This window comes from Sinohyriopsis cumingii, chromosome 5 (assembly GCF_028554795.1).
Source record: "Sinohyriopsis cumingii isolate HCF-2022 chromosome 5, ASM2855479v2, whole genome shotgun sequence".
In the NCBI taxonomy this organism is placed as follows: domain Eukaryota; kingdom Metazoa; phylum Mollusca; class Bivalvia; order Unionida; family Unionidae; genus Sinohyriopsis; species Sinohyriopsis cumingii.
In genome coordinates this window covers 19277249-19295698 of record NC_142965.1, presented here as the reverse complement: position 1 = coordinate 19295698, position 18450 = coordinate 19277249, and the positions used below count along the sequence as shown (strand labels likewise).

Genomic DNA, 18450 nt, shown 5'->3' with positions numbered 1-18450 from the left:
CTACGACGCTTGTAATACGGTGTCTACTATGACGCTTGTAATACGGTGTCTACTATGAAGCTTGTAATACGGTGTCTACTACGACGCTTGTAATGAGGTGTCAACGATGACGCTTGTAATGCGGTGTCTACGATGACCTAACTCTTTTTACAAACACATAGAGCTGTCCTACAGGAAATCATTGGCGTTTATTTCATATACATGTTCTCAGCAGAAAACTTTGACGAGCATTCTATTTTTAGAGATTATTTGTTAGCTCGCTAAATTCCCAAAACTTTATACTCGCAAAAATATTGTGATACTATATCACTGACCGTCATATTGTATTACACGAATAATGCCAGACATAAGAGTCATTACAGGGGCACCAGCAGAATTATTGTTTTTTTGGGGGGGATGGGGTAAACGTGTAGTGGTCAGTTATTAAAGTTTTACTGCTGTATGTCAAATATGTTTAGAGGTGAAATTTTTGGTGGGGAGGGAGCTACTCCCCTCTCCTTGTCCCTATGTGCGCACGCCCATGTGTAAGGAATGTAAAATGAATCACTTCATAATCCGTCCAATAATCTATATATCGATCGTTCTGTCCGTCCATCTGTCTGGCTGACCTTTCTAAGTGTTGCTCCTCAAAGGGTCGTTCAATCTAGCCCCTACCTCTGTTAACAAATCATTTGTCAATGCTGTCATTACCGATGTCAGACATTTATTAAGACACTTAAAAAATTAATAAAGTTGACGCCCGCTTTTGCCTATATTTATATTAAATTATTCTTTGATTCATAAATTGTAAAAAGTAGTGATTACTTTTATTTGTTAATACTTGTTCAAATTTGCTTGGGACTATTTTTTTAAACGCAGCAAAGGAAAGGTGCATCGTTTCAGTCAGAATATTATTAAATTATTCGTTCTTCTTTCTATCTAAATAATATCCACTGTAATAAAAATATGTGATAAAAGAATCTAACATGGGTAATATGAATATATATATATATATATATATATATATATATATATATATATATATATATATATATATATATATATATATATATATATATATATATATATATACATTGGTATTTTCTGGAAAACTAATGATTTCTAAAGGGTAATTGCATCAAACTGTAAAGACGTTTAGGCCTTGAATTAAATTTTAATAAATATCTTCTTGATCACTTATCATCAATATCAGGTTGAAAAAACAAAAATTGTCAGGTAGACAAAAAAAATCTACCCTCAATCACAGACAAAGGTTAAGCACACTATATAAAATTAAATATACATAACTATATATATATATATATATATATATATATATATATATATATATATATATATATATATATATATATATATATATATATATATATATATATATATATATCTGTGTGTGTGTGTGTGTGTTTTAATACACTATTGATTTAAAATATATATATATATATATATATATATATATATATATATATATATATATATATATATATATATATATATATATATATATATATATATATATATATATATATATATATATATATCTGTGTGTGTGTGTGTGTGTTTTAATACACTATTGATTTAAAATATACAAATTCCTGTAATGGCAGATCTATATTTACAATTATAAACTACATCAAAATCCTGTTCAAGCTAAACATTAAAGATAACAAGGAAACAACTGCATGTACTTTAGAGAGAAAGGGGTGGGTGGGAAGAGAGAAAAGAGTTTTTTTACTGTGCGAAAGATAATGTCATGATTGTTAAAATCAGATTTAGACTTGTTTTACCAGTATTTTTTTTTTAAATATAAAAACAGCAAAAACGCAATAAAACTAATATTATTATGATAGATTTTGGTTTTTATAGATATGTTTCTGGGTAGACATGTTCTGGGCTATAATTCACAGGAACATATGTTTCAACGAATTTCTTGCAGAGCGTTGAGGAACGTTCCTGATCGATTTTAATGAATGTTCAAAACTTTGTCGTTACAAGTTGCGGTGTTGAATGTTCGCCTTTGTGTCTAATCAAGACCAAAAATATGAGTAATGAAGCAATTAGACGTGTGTATTGGTCATAAGTCTCGGATTTGAAAGATCTGCTGATCAGGGGACGAAATTTGGGCGCTTTTCTTTGCATTCCCCCATCCTTAATGATTAATGAAGAAAGATAAATATTTGATAATCATACTGAACCGTGTTGGGGTCATAAGTGAAATTATTACACTCTTTGAGAAGCAAACCTCTGCCATTGCAAAAATATTATTTGTATTATGAAGAAATGGAATGATGTATTTGAGGGATTGATGTATGAGGGCATGCTACAAATTAACTAAACACAAATGTTTGTTGGAAGAAAAGATTAAATGATTATGTTTTGCTACTTTTGATCCAAAAAAGCGCCAGGAGTTCAGAACCAAGAAATTACGACATTGAATATCGAAAATTTGTGTAAACAAATTCCGCTCGGCCTAATATCTAATAATATGGACGTCAGTGTTTGATTAATTGCGAAAGAGAGTTGCCAATTTCCTACATTAATTTCTTGGTGATCTCTGCTCCGCGTGGACCATAATCTTTGGCGCGCGCTCCCGGCGCTAACAGCCCATCCATAAAATTTTGTCAACGGCGAGAATTTAGCATCTTGATAAAGATTAAGAACTTGTTATTTCGACAAATACACTAGATATAACGTTTCAATTACTCCGGAATAGTGGCGGTGGTGTATTGATTCGTCAATTGATACTGTCCCTTGGACCAATTGCTCTCACGTTCTTCACAAAAGAAACTGAAATATGTAGGTAATGAGAAATATGATTGAGTTGCGCCATAGAATATTAAAAGATGATTAGTTGAGTAAGGGAGACAATTTGGGCTCAATTTCTTTAAATGATTTGTAGTCATGGCGAAGATAAGAAAAAGAAAGTGACTTTTAGACCCGTGATTGCCGCGCGGCGAACCGCCATCATATTTTATCAAGTTAATTGCATCAAAAGCCCTGGCGCAATTGTTTTTGCTTGATCACATTTGTGTTTAAATTGCGTTTATTTCACGTGGTTACAAGCGATACAGGATGTCTATTAAGCGGTTCTGATATGTCAATATTAGATTGATGATGTACCAAACAAAAGAGATACATTTTGGTGGCTATAACCTGAAAGCGTTCATTCCTTAAAACGAGTCAGCATGATTTGAATACAATTCAGTTCTTCGAACAAAATACTGGCAGAGACCGGAGTAATAAAATTCCGGCTTTCCTAATATCTACACGTGAATAAAGTGCACATTTACGCAATATGTAATTTAACTTTAAAGTTATATATTAAGTTCATAGGAAATAGTCCCTAACAATCAGATGCAAATAAAGTTAAAAATCTAATGAAACACAGCTAAGTCAAACAATAAAATAGCAAAGCAAGGTGCTTGGCTGTGTTTTAATAAAATGTCAGAATGTGCGTGTATGTGCGTGTATGTATGTATGTATGTATGTATGTATGTATGTATGTATGTGTGATGGGATGCATGGAAGTTATTTGTATCTCTTTTCGTACGTTTTCAAAGCAGTACTCAAGTACCAATGCGCAAAACGATGCAATAATTCTTAAAAATTTATTTTAGTTTTAATTTAAAAAGAATAAAAACATACTGCAATAATGAAATAAAAGAAAGACGCAATTCAATTCGATTAAATGTTCATTATATCTTGAAAAGTTATTCATTCCAAGCAGAGAGAGAGAGAGAGAGAGAGAGAGAGAGAGAGAGAGAGAGAGAGAGAGAGGAAATTTAAATATATGGAGATACAACCACTCATCCAATGCAAGAGCTAAAAAGATCATATGCTAATACCAAAAACCTTTCTCCATGCCTCGATTTCTTTCTGTCTAATAATTTTCGAAGTATTTAAAAATGTAAGTCCAATAAACAAATCATCTAAATCAAGCTTAGTAATTTTGAAAATGACGTTTCACGTCATGCTTCATACTTTGCCCAATGTAACTCGTGCAGTCCAATGAAAAAATAATAGAAACTGCTCAGACTAGCGTAATTTTTTTATTTGACTGTTACTCTTGAAGCCCAGTGACAATAACAGAACCTGCTTAGACTAGTAACATTTTTCTCTTCATTTGACGATGAAATTTTCAATATTAAAACTCATTTGCTTATGTTTCCACGCTCCTGTGTGTTTCATTAAGTTTGTATTTTTGTATATAGTTTTTAATTCTTTTTTGGCCTGATTGTGTTTTTCAGCTGGACTTATACTTCAGTCGCCAGGAACTCCGTTAGATGCCTGCCGAGTGCCTGCCTATATTAGTCTAGCTTCGCTTCGGGAGCCTTTGGAGAGATTCCACTATCCCCCATTCTTTCCATACTTTCCAGTCCACTCTACGGCGGGGTTGCCACACCCTCTCCACCCAATGCTGCTATATCCCCACCACTATTCCCAACTGAATTACGCTGCATTACATGATAGCTGCTTTAAGTCCAACAAAAACTCCAGCATCGCGGACCTAAGACTAAAAGCTAGGCAGCATCTAGCTACATTAGGCCTGTGAAGACAATGTGACCTTGACAGGAAATACCTTCACGGGATGACATTGACCTACTTTCTTCACGACCTTGTGAAATGTGATCAAACTTGATTTTATCTATCACCAATGAGGACGATGCACCTTTGACTGGAATACAATGGCTTGATGATATTGGCCACCTTGTCTTGTGTCTCAGTAATATTCTCATGTGTGATAACCATTATGGCCCCTTCTTCTATTTTCTAAATTCAGTATTGCATGGTTTTAACATTTAACTGGCAATTGTTAAACGGTGATATGCATCGTACGTGTTAAGGGTGAAATTTTCACTCTGAGTACAAACGCTTTAGAGGATTGAAGTCTATCTATCTATCTATCTATCTGTCTGTCTGTCTGTCTGTCTGTCTGTCTGTCTGTCTATATATCTATCTATACACACACACAGACAGACACACACACACACACACACACACACATATATATATATATATATATATATATATATATATATATATATATATATATATATATATATATATATATATATATATATATATATATATATATATATATATATATATATATATATATAAACATTTTACATACGTCTAAACAGATGTATCCGTTCCTAATTAAATATTTCGTGTACAAAGATCATTTTTTAAGGAATAGGGCAATGAGCTTGAAAAAATGAAAGAACTGGATGAACGAAATGCTAAATGCTTCTCTTTTAAACTGATAAAAATGATTTACCGTGTCTCTCTAGTTGGTGAGAAAGGATACTTTATCACAGAAAAATGCAAATTTCATCGGCATTTATATTTACCTGCAAACAAATCTAACGCAATAGGTTAATATAACTTTGCTCCTTCCATTTCCTTAGAAAGATCAACAACCCTAAATGCAAGGCCATAAACTAATAGCTGCATCCTGCCGCACGCGTTGTTGTTGTTGTTGTTGTGGGGTTTAACGCCATTTTTCAGCACACGATTGGCTATTCATGGCGGCCAGTATTAATGGTGGAGGAAGAACCCGGGAAAACCCCGGAAAGAACCACCGCTGCCGCACGCGTAATACAATCTTCATTTGGTACCACTACTGTAGTGTAACGGTGTTTTTCGCTCTGTTCATATTCGCGGTTCGTACACATTTTGTTTTTAGCTTTCTTGATTTCTATATGAAACCTATTTTTCAAGATTGCGTCGTTTGAGTGATCGTATTTGTGCTTCTTGGCAGCCTTTTTTCATTGACATTTTCGAATCGTTGTTGTGTCTGTTGCTAGGACCGCGTGTCTTGACAGACACTCTTTCCAATCTCAAAAAAGAAAGGTTCCGGTAAGAGATTCAAAGACGACGCAAACTTTGTAAATAGTCTAAAATCCAACCGGAAGCGGACGTGGAGGTGGAAGGGCAGGACAGGTTTTCTTGCGAAGAAGTCAGACATCACGAGTGAGGAAGGCCACGGAAGAGATATGGTCTTCCGCAAAAATACCTTTGTCATCTAGACTTGATGGCGCATCAAAGTGTCAGTCATAAAGGGATATAAATTAACTGATTGCCAGGTCGATTGATTACAAGTCCGAATCTTTTAAAAAATTATCATACAGTTGTTCCGTTCTGTTTTCGGTGAGTGCACTTCCTCTACTAGTTTTGCACTGGATAAAAGGAAGGAACCCATCTAACATGAGGGCAATAATGACTACGTCAGTTATATGGGCGAGGACTCGCCACGAAAGAGGTTTTCGGGTATCAGAAGAACTGGAGAATGTGTACATTTCTTGTTCTTTGTCGATATAAAAGGGAGAGAGCTGATATGCCAAGGGGAGATTCAGATTCTCAGATGGCAGTTATAGAATCTGGGGATAAAGCATTTCATAAGGAAGATTGTGTTATTTTCTTTTAATGAATTGGTTTTCAACATTCCAGATTTTGTTACATACTAATCGAATGAACAAAGAAGCGAGACAAGAGAATATATTTGGCAGAGATCATTACAGATCTTCCTAATGCATCCATAGTTTTGGGATCCTCTCAGCCTGCAGGGGGATTCTTTTAAGGACTTTCCCATAAATTCCAATTTTCAAAGCGTGTCATAGGTCTCAGAATCGCTGTCCTGATGATGACTTCCATTCATTTGGAAACATCTCTGATGTACCTCGAGCAATTTAAGCATTCACTTTAAGTCCGATGCTAATATGGAAATGTAATCTTTGAAATCAGATCTGCATCCCAAAGATAATCAGAAAGAAAGCTTCTTGATATTTATAGTTCAAACCTTGTATAACCTTATTTTATCTAAATATCAAACCTTGGGTAATCAACGGAGAACTATATCTCATGCATTTTACACGTTGACTGCCTTGAAAATATGGTAAAGCGGTGACACTGTAGGAGTTTCAGATGAACAAATTAAGTTAATTACTATGTGGTTTAGGAACCACACTTTCAGATGGAGGTGGTTTATCTGTCAGGCCCTTGTTGGATATACCTGCCCTGAGGGAGATTTTCCTGACGGCTATTAACATATATGTCAATATTTCACCTTCCGGAAATTGCAGGAAATTGCAGACATGTCATCAGAACTGATAGAAACAAACCGCTCTTAATCTGAGTAGGAAAGTCCCCCAACCCCACTTCGAGGCACCAATTACTGCCCTATCAATGAAAAGTCCCACAACCACACTTCGAAACACCAATTACCGTCCTTTCGTTGAAAAGTCCCCCAAACCCCATTCTGAAATACCAGTACCGCTCTATCAATGAAAAGTCCCCAAAACCTCATTCGAAACAACAATTACCGCCCGCTCAATGAATAGGCGTGGATTCAGTTATAAGAAATATATATTCTTACTGTTTGTATGCCTCCATTTCCTGAAGCATCTTGACCTGGTCCTCTGTTCATTCGTCCGTTTAGAGAAACTTTGTAGCAAGACTGCACAAAAGCCACTCAACACAGACAATTGAAATGCGAATATAATTATATGTATGCTTATATAGTTGACCTGATTAGATTTTAAGGTCATTAAATCTTTTTCACATTTTCCCACAGGTGTTTGAGTTCTTTTACTTTAACGAAAAAAGCCAAATGTGGTAGACAAATGTAAATACATTTTTATTTCCTGTAAGCGTACGTTGTTTAGAATTTTAGGCTATTACGTCAATGTTAATGTGTCTGAAACACGTTTACCATTTTTTTTTTTTTTTGGGGGGGGGGGACTTCGACATTATTAAACAAACTTTCTTGTCACAGTTAAACAAAACCAAATTAAAAAGGTACAACTTACAAATTAAATTTTGTATTTATACTTGTATGATTAAATAAATGACATGATAATATGTGCAAATTCAATTTGGTATGAATATGTGTATACATAAGTATATGACATGTTAAGGTGTACCAGTTCAATTTGGTATGCATATGCGTATACATAAGTATATGACATGATGAGATGTACAAATTCAGTTTGGTATGCATATGTGTATACATATGTATATGAAACGATGAGATGTATAAATTCAGTTCGGTATGCATACAAGTATGCATAAGTATATGACATGATGAGATGTACAAATTCAGTTTGGTATGCATGTGTGTATGCATAAGTATATGACATGATGAGATATACAAATTCAGTTTGGTATGCATACGTGTATGCATAAGTATATGACATGATGAGATGTTTATGTAAGAATAGGAATAGTTACAATTGTCCTAAATGTTTGAATGTGTTGACTTTGACTTTTTTATTTGCAAGTCTTCATTGAGGGCACACGCGTTTTTACAGATACAAACTGAGTTCCTTTTATTATGTATGCACCCAAGTGTTGATTATTGCAATTATCCATATACTCAGACTTGAACATTGTGATCATCCATGTACTAAGACTTGAACATTGTGACCATCCATGTCCTCAGACGTGAACATTGTGATCATCCATGTCCTTAGATGTGAACATTGTGATCATCCATGTCCTCAGACGTAAACATTGTGATCATCCATGTCCTCAGATGTGAACATTGTGATCATCCATGTACTAAGACTTGAACATTGTGACCATCCATGTCCTCAGACTTGAACATTGTGACCATCCATGTCCTCAGATGTGAACATTGTGATCATCCATGTACTAAGACGTGAAGATTGCACTTATCAGTGTACTCAAACATAAACATTGTGATTACCCATGTACTCAGAAATGAACATTGTGTTTATCCATATACTGCGACATGAACATTGTGAATATCCATGTATACAGACGTGAACATTGTAATTATCCATGTAGCCCGACGTGAACATAGTAATTATCCATGTAGCCCGACGTGAACATTGTGATTACCCATGTACTCATAAATGAACATTGTGATTATCCATACACTGCGACCTGAACATTGTGAGTATCCATGTACTCAGACCTGAACATTGTAATTATCCATGTACCTGATGTGAACATAGTAATTATCCATGTACTCAAACATGAAAACTATGATTATCCATATACTCAGACATGAACTTGTGTTTATCCATGTACCCAGACGTGAATACTTGTATTATCCATATACTTAGACGTGAACATTGTGATTACCTGTACACTTAGACGTGAATACACTGAAGGTTCATTTCGTATGCATATTTACAAACGTAACTATACAGGTTCGCAGTACCTGTCAGAAAACCTGCAAAATAATGCAAATTGCATTTATTTTAATAGGAAATAAGTCGCCCTTATTCAAAATGCAGAACAAAATAGAATATGTGTAAATGATATTGCTTATAGAAGAAAATAATCAAAATAAAATAGATTGTATTAGAAAATGATATTGTATAGAAAAGGATATAAGTCGTTTATACAAACACATAATAGAATACAATTTTTTGGAAATGTTATTATTTGTAAAATGAATATCATAATTGGGTAAAAAATGAATCTTTATTACTTACACGTTTACTGATAGTTTATTGTGTTTGTCACCAGATAATGCAGCCAACTCCGAGACATTAGGAAAGCGATTGTCAGATGTCGCAACATGAAATAACTTTCATGTGAAAGGTGTGAAAACGTTTTTGATCTACTTATAATCCGTGATAAAATTTTAATCTTGCAATCTTTTAAGAAAAATTTTCAAACATGTTGCTGTCAATCATGTAATGAACATGACTTAAGTAGAAAATATGCAGAAATTTCCATGAACTATTTAATCATAAAGAAATGTGTATATTTGTCACCATGGAAACATAATGCAATAATAGTTTGATAATTAGACATGTGGTTCTTTTTCCACAGCATAATTGGGTTCTCGTCACACCAAAACGCGTTTACATTATCTGTACAAAGAAAAGAGCAAGTGCAATAAATAAAATTAACTACATTCAAACGAAAGTTTTAAAAATTCACACGAGTGGAAACATTATAAAGTAAATTTAAAAATCAACATTATATATATATATATATATATATATATATATATATATATATATATATATATATATATATATATATATATATATATATATATATATGGCAAGGTAAGGAGTATGTTTGTTTTGTTAATATATATACTATTGGCTCATAATGAATGTTATTTCATATAAACAACAATCCATCGATCTCAGTATTTGCATGTTCTTTTAACTACACGCTTTAAATAAAGTTTAATTCGAAAACGAAATGTGTATTAGCTTCTTGGTTACATACTATTTGGGAGTCAAACGCTAGCTTCTTGATTGCATACTATTTGGGCGTCAAATGCGTGCTTCTTGATCACATACTATTTAGTGTCATATCCGTGCTTCTTGATCACATACTATTTGGCGTCAAATGTGTGATACTTGATCACATACTATTTGGCGTCAAATGGGTGCTTCTTGATCACATACTATTTGGCGTCATATGCGTGCTTCTTGATCACATACTATTTGGTGTCATATCCGTGCTTCTTGATCACATACTATTTGGCGTCAAATGTGTGACACTTGATCACATACTATTTGGCGTCAAATGCGTGCTTCTTGATCACATACTATTTGGCGTCAAATGCGTGCTTCTTGATCACATACTATTTGGCGTCATGTGCGTGCTTCTTGATCACATACTATTTGGCGTCAAATGTGTGATACTTGATCACATACTATTTGGCGTCAAATGCGTGCTTCTTGATCACATACTATTTGGCGTCAGATTCGTGCTTCTTGATTACATGCTATTTGGGCGTCAAATTCGTGCTTCTTGATAACATATTATTTGGCGTCAAATGCGTGCTTCTTGATTAAATGCTATTGGAATGTTATATATAGCTATAATTTCTGTACATTTTGTTCATTACGGTAAATTGTAGTGATTAGTTTTAGTTGAAATTTAGGACGAGCATAGGTTTTTTGTGAAGATATAAAGAACGTAAAATTACTGAGGATCTATAAATATTGCTTACATACATGTTTACAGTTATTTATAATAAAGGTATTATTAAATATGTTGACACGTTTGGTGCTCTTTTCAAAATGGTTAAGTGAGATTTTAGAAGAATTAAGTTAATTCCAACTGGATGGATTAAATCAAGTGAGTTCTTTTACGACGCTGGAAATTTACGATTTGCCACATTGGAGTATTGGCAACATGCGTGTTTTAGCTTTTCGCCTGTATACATGTGGCTCGAACTGGGTAGTTTTCTCATTCTTATTTCTTGTGTTCTTGTTTTTAACACCGAGTAAGCAGACTTATTTTATGCCGTTTTTCACGAGGTGGTGGAGATGTGTGATTTCCTCAACTCCTTATGGTTTTGGGTTTTCGTTATTTAAGAGATGATTTTGCCCCAGTCGAGTAAACAGTAAAATAAAACGTGAATTCAGTGGATGGAATAACATAGATCAGAGCAGAAATATAGAATCGCACATGACATTTGAATGATTCACTTTTCTCAGAAATATAGAATCGAACATGACATTTGAATGATTTACTTTTTCCCAGAAATATAGCTACACAATTATGCGAAATTAAATTAGCCGTTCTGTAATACTGATAGAACAAATTTCATAATCTGATCAAAATCAGATTGTCTGCATCACATCATCACCTGATGCTTCCAGTCTTTCCAGATCACTGCTGGTGATAGGTGTACGTTTCCATCTGTCTGTCTGTCTGTCTGTCTCTCCTGGCCTCTTCGGGTCAACAACATTTTGATTGCAGACTGTGCTCTTTTCCCACTGTGCAACACAGGTATTGAGATATTTCCTTCTACTTAAAAATTAGGGATAAAAAAAAATTCAAACTCCGATGATCCAGACAGAATGTACAGCGAAATTATCTCTACAAAATTATTATGCAGATTTGATACGGAACGTTTCATTCTTTTGGATTTTAATAGGACGTTTTTTCAGGATTTTATTTTTGATTCAGTTCACAGTACTGTAAATTCCTCTTCAATTTCAGTTGTATAACATTGAAAATTAAACTGTTAGGCTTCATACAACTTGTTGGTTTTGTTCTTTCTTTTACTTAATTCATGACCACTGAGTCGTAACAGGAGTCGAATGTCTGCTTCTTGACTACATACTGTTGGTAGTCGAATGCTTACTTCTTGACTACATGCTGTTGGTAGTCGAATGCTTACTTCTTGACTACATGCTGTTGGTAGTCGAATGCTTATTTCTTGACTACATGCTGTTGCTTGTCGAATGCTTGCTTCTTGACTACATGCTGTTGGTAGTCGAATGCTTACTTCTTGACTACATGCTGTTGGTAGTCGAATGTTTGCTTCTTGACTACATGCTGTTGGTAGTCGATTGCTTACTTCTTGACTACATGCTGTTGGTAGTCGAATGCTTACTTCTTGACTACATGCTGTTGGTAGTCGAATGCTTACTTCTTGACTACATGCTGTTGGTAGTCGAATGTTTGCTTCTTGACTACATGCTGTTGGTAGTCGATTGCTTACTTCTTGACTACATGCTGTTGGTAGTCGAATGCTTACTTCTTGACTACATGCTGTTGGTAGTCGAATGCTTACTTCTTGACTACATGCTGTTGGTAGTCGAATGCTTACTTCTTGACTACATGCTGTTGGTAGTCGAATGTTTGCTTCTTGACTACATGCTGTTGGTAGTCGAATGATTACTTCTTGACTACATGCTGTTGGTAGTCGAATGCTTACTTCTTGACTACATGCTGTTGCTTGTCGAATGCTTACTTCTTGACTACATGCTGTTGGTAGTCGAATGCTTACTTCTTGACTACATGCTGTTGGTAGTCGAATGCTTACTTCTTGACTACATGCTGTTGGTAGTCGAATGTTTGCTTCTTGACTACATGCTGTTGGTAGTCGAATGATTACTTCTTGACTACATGCTGTTGGTAGTCGAATGCTTACTTCTTGACTACATGCTGTTGCTTGTCGAATGCTTACTTCTTGACTACATGCTGTTGGTAGTCGAATGCTTACTTCTTGACTACATGCTGTTGCTTGTCGAATGCTTACTTCTTGACTACATGCTGTTGGGAGTCGAATACTTGCTTCTTGACAACATGCTGTTGGGAGTCGAATGCTTGCTTCTTAACTAAATATTGTTGATAGTCGAATGCTTTCTTTTTGACTATATGCTGTTGGTAGTCGAATGCTTGCTTTTTGACTACATGCTATTGGTAGTCGAATACTTACTTCTTGACTACATGGTGTTGGTAGTCGAATGTTTTCTTTTTGACTATATGCTGTTGGTAGTCGAATGCTTGCTTTTTGACTACATGTTACTTTGATTCAAATGCTCTGTCGAAGCGACTCTTTAATCATCTAATTAACAATCAGATAAGCTCTGTGATAAATGGCGACAGCAAATTCCAAACATTATTATTTAATCAGGTACACGAGATAGATATTCGCAATTATAATCAAACAATACTTAAGCAGAATAAAAATACATGATGTAACTGTAAAAGTAAATATAAATATTAACTGTGTATATAAATACTCCAATATGAGTAAAAGAAGAATTCTCTACTCTTTCTCTATGTCACAGCGAATAGTACCATACTTAAACATTCTCCACTCTGTTTCTAGGTCACAACCGATGTTACCGTCTTCATGCATTCTCCAATCTGTCTCTAGGCTACTTATTATTTCGAAGTTAAACTTCAATCTAAATTATTGTTTACTATCGTGTGCAAGCATTGTTTTTCATCACATTGCATCAGTGATGACGTACGTACAAAGTTTTACGCAATATGTATTGGGATATTAAAAAAAACACAAACGCCAAATATTCTGTGCAAATAGTTTCGCATTTATGCTTCTTCAGGCACGAAATGTTTTGAAAGAAAACGGATGATGTCTTTTATTTTAAAATAACAATTACGTCATTACGTAACGTCATAAATGACATGCATCGTCATAGGATATATATATATATATATATATACATATATATATATATATATATATATATATATATATATATATATATATATATATATATATATATATATATATATATATATCTATATATCTATATATATATATATATATATATATATATATATATATATATATATATATATATATATATATATATATATATATATATATATATATATATATATATATATATATATATATATATATAATATTGTAGTTTAGGATAAACAATACTTATAGGTTACTGCATTTGTATGGGAAAATATGAAAGAGTTTGGGATGGAATACTGCATGACCTTGGGAGTGCAGTATATCCTTCCGACAAAACGAGTTCATATTTTCCCATACAAATGCAGTAACCTTTTTATTATATACTCATTTTTTTCTACCTAAGGTTTAATTATATAAACAAAATACACTACAAGAAACAACGTAAATGAATGAATGCCGTATTCCAAACTAAATACACAAGCGCAGATTTGTCATTACACAATGACATCATTATTAATGCGCACATAACTCCGCCCAGATAAATTTGAACTTAGTCGCGCGCTCGACATAACTTTCGAAAGAAAATGGCGTGTCTAGTTAAAATTGAAATTTGCAGTCATATTGTGAATGAATGCGCATTGCAACAACTTTTCCATTTGATCTGGAATGAATATATTTTGGTATTTTGTTTCGATTCGACGAAAGTTTGTGATTTTGGACTGGATTCATCTGTGCAAATTATACATGAAATACATAAGATTGAAGTGGCGCGGGAGAAGCGTGTTTACATCTGCAAATGTGTTTCTCTTTCTGTCATTGAATGTTTGAAATCATAATGTGAGAAAAATATGAAGTCTTTCAATTGCAATTATCAAAAAGACACTATGGAATTTAATGCTTATTTTATTTTGAGAACAGTAAGGAGGATGCAGTTGCACTTATCATCGAAATTACATTACAATTTCGAAATGTGTAATCCAGATTGAGAACCTATGACATGGCTCATGTAATTCGGATTTGCAGAATTAAAAAAATACATTTTGAGGAAATTCAGGATGTAAAACTGTAAGTATATTTTATTTTTCCATTCTTATCACCAGCTAAAGAAGAGAGTATATGTCTTGTCACTTGTATGTCATTTGTAAGGACATTATCTTGCGTCTGTTATATAATGTAGCTAGCCTAAATCCGTAACATTATATCAACGCGGAATGTGCCAAAACAGCTGGGTTTTTTTGCAGTCCACGAAACATGTTTTAGTACATTCAGAAACAAATTTAAACAACCACAACGTAAAGAGCATCTTACGCGAGTGTACATGATTTGTGTACAAATCAAAAGTGCTGGCGTCTGCGTCCATTGTTTGTTTACAATAGAAAGTAGTTCCTTTATGCACGTGAATGCTATATGTGTATTGTCGTGCGAGTTCAGTATCGGGTAATATTGAACGATTCTGACAATGTAAAGTCAACGGGGGAAAAATGAGCATATAATAAATAGAGGATATTTGCTTGAAACGAGTGAATAACAGATATATATCATCGAGTGGATGAAAAACTCAGTATTTTCACGAGCGGCGAAGCCACGAGTGAAAATGATAGAGTTTTTCACCCACGAGATGAAATGTATCCGTTATTCACTCGTTTCAAGCAAACATTATTTTTATTTTATGCTCACATACGTTGGCTACCTAAAGTTTGAGACACAGTGAATTAGAAGATTTCTTACGGTAATGTCAGCTATGTGTACCTGCGCACAAAATTAGATACACATCAGATTGATAAAAAATTAACTGATATTTCCAGAATAACGAACTACAAGTTTCAAGGATAACAGACAGGGATTTTTAATAAGAAAACAACTACAAGTAATTCATCAATGTATAATTGTTTTTTTTTATTAGCTATCTGACAGACGTTCACTGACAGAAAATCAAAGGGAGGTAAGTATGTTCTGACCCAAAAGTAGTTCCGGTAGTGGAAAAATATTGTTATTTTTTCACTACAGTGAAATATCAAAAATTATTTTAATTAGAAAATCAAGTAATTCACTGCTTAGCTTAAAATAAATAAATTAATTATAATAATAATAATAATAATAATAATAATAATAGTAATAATAATAATGAGGACTTTGTAGAGCGCTTATCTTTAGAAGCTCTAAGCGCTTTACAACATTAGACAACACCTATAAGATAAAAAACCTTATAATGATATGATTACAAAAACAAACACCACGAAATTAGAAAACATAAAAAAACATGCTGAAAATATTTAAGGTAGGAAACATTATTAGGTCTTTAAGTTTGTTCTTGCAGTCGAAATAAGTGAGTTTTGAGAGCATTCTTGAATGTGATCACTGTGTCTTTGTGTCTAAGTTCAGTGGGCAATTCATTCCACGTTGCTGGGCCCTGGTATGCAAAAGAACGCTGTCCATATGACTTTGTTTTCATACTGGGAATAATGTGTATACGATTGTCAGAAGAGGAGCGTAAGTATCTTGCTGGTGTCTACACATGGGTGAGGTCGGATAGGTATGTTGGACTAGAGTCCGACAGTGAAACGTAGCACAGAGAACAAATGTTGTGTTTGATTCTGGATCGAATGGATAGCCAGTGTAGGGTACAAAGCAGCGGGAAGGTGTGCTCTGATCGTGGTACTCTAAGTATGATCCGAGCAGCTGTGTTTTTAACTTTTTGAAGTTTCTGGAACAGATATTGAGATGAACCAGACAGAACTGAGTTACAATAGTCCAGTCTTGAAAGTACTAATGAACACACAAGTGTTTTAGTGGCATCAACTGAAAGATATTTACGTATTGAGCTGATTGGTCTCAGCTCAAGATATGCAGCCTTGCATATGTTCAGGACATGTTGGTGCAATGTGAGAGTACTGTCCAGAGTAACACCTAGGTTTCGTATTGATTGTGTGAATTTAATGTTGGTGTTGCTGATATTTATTGTTTGAGGTAAAGGATGTGACTGAGAAAGTCTTTGTGTTGTGATCAGAATGACCTCAGTTTTATCATCATTCATCTGCAGCTTGTTACATGTCATCCATGATTTCACATCAGAAATGCACCTCTCTACACCTTGGATGGTAGCATCAACTTCTGTTGGGTGGCTAGATCTGTATATTTGGGTGTCATCAGCGTACAATTGGTGAGACACTGGATGATGATCTATGACACTTGAGAGCGGCTGAGTGTATAGAATGAAGAGAACAGGTCCAAGAACAGAGCCCTGTGGAACACCATAACATAGATCAACTGGTCTGGAGTGTATTCCATCTGCAAATACAATTTGTGTCCTGTTGACCAAGTAGGACTTGAACCACAGTAAGGTTGTATCATGAATGACAAATACATGTTGGAGACGGTGAAGTAATATATCATGGTCTATTGTGTCAAATGCTGCAGACAAATCAAGGAGGGTGAGGACTGTAATCTTTCTGCTATCCAAAACGCAGAGAGAATGGCATTAACTATTTTTAGAAGAGTAGTTTCAGTACTGTGGCAAGGGCGATATGCAGATTGTACATTGCTAAAAAGACTGTTTGAATTCAGACGAGATACAAGCTGGGATAGAACAACCTTTTCTAAGATTTTTGATATGAATGGGAGATTAGAAACTGGGCGGTAGTTCTTTAAATCGTTATGGTCAAGTGTTGGATTCTTCAGCAGAGGCTTTACAATGGCAGTTTTGAAAAATGATTATAATTCTCTGGATGAAAGAGAGGTATTAATAACATCAGTTAGTGAAGGCAATACTGGATTTTAAAAAAATTATACAATTTTATATAGTACATTGGCATTAAGGCCAATAGGAAACACAGTATATAACTTATAAATCCAAGAAGTTTCTTTTATGAGTCTATTCATGTCACCATGCACAATATCTATTGGCATGAAAGAAAAATCGAGTAGAGAGTGATTATTGGTGTTAAAGTGTCTTGAAACATTAAAGGAAAACTGATTATCTCTTTAAGTTTTTATATGAAAGCGATGATTATTTATTCTCTTAGAAACTTGTTGAAGTGTTTGTCCAACATATTGCATGCTACATTTTTCACAGGTTATCAAATAAATCACATCAGTTGATATGCAGTTAGTTAGTGTTATCACGTAGAGAAAATACCTCTTTTGTATTAGCGCTACTGAAAGAAGTACTTTCTCTTATGTTTGCACATTGAGAGCACCGGTGTACGTTACATTTAGATGACGAAAATTGTCTTTTTTAATTTTCTGTCTGTTTAGTTCTAATTAGAAAATCTTGCAAATTCTTGGGTCTTCTATAAGCGAGAAATGGTTTATTTTTGTAAAGTGATTTTACGCTGGTTTTAGTTGATAAATTTAGGAGACTATAATATTTATCAATTATACGACCTATATTAGGTAATGAAGGATTATATTGTATTGTGAAAGGAATTACATCTCTCTCTATTTTACATTCTGCTGTGTTTAAAGCCTCATGCTGAGTAAGATTACGGGCTTTGTTCAGCGCAGAATCAATTATACGTGTAGGATAATTTCTATTT

The 18450-nt window shown here is 34.1% G+C and overlaps 1 protein-coding gene across 1 annotated transcript in view; it reads left to right on the top strand.

Moving 5' to 3' along the window:
• The window catches only part of LOC149798735 (short stature homeobox protein 2-like), a 51267-nt gene extending 46656 nt beyond the window's left edge, over positions 1 to 4611 (top strand). The window contains exon 4 of the mRNA XM_089957284.1: positions 4245 to 4611. Coding sequence (XP_089813410.1) covers positions 4245 to 4549 — 305 coding nt within the window. The 3' untranslated portion in view covers positions 4550 to 4611. The remainder of the gene's footprint in view (positions 1 to 4244) is intronic.
• Positions 4612 to 18450: the final 13839 nt, after the last annotated feature.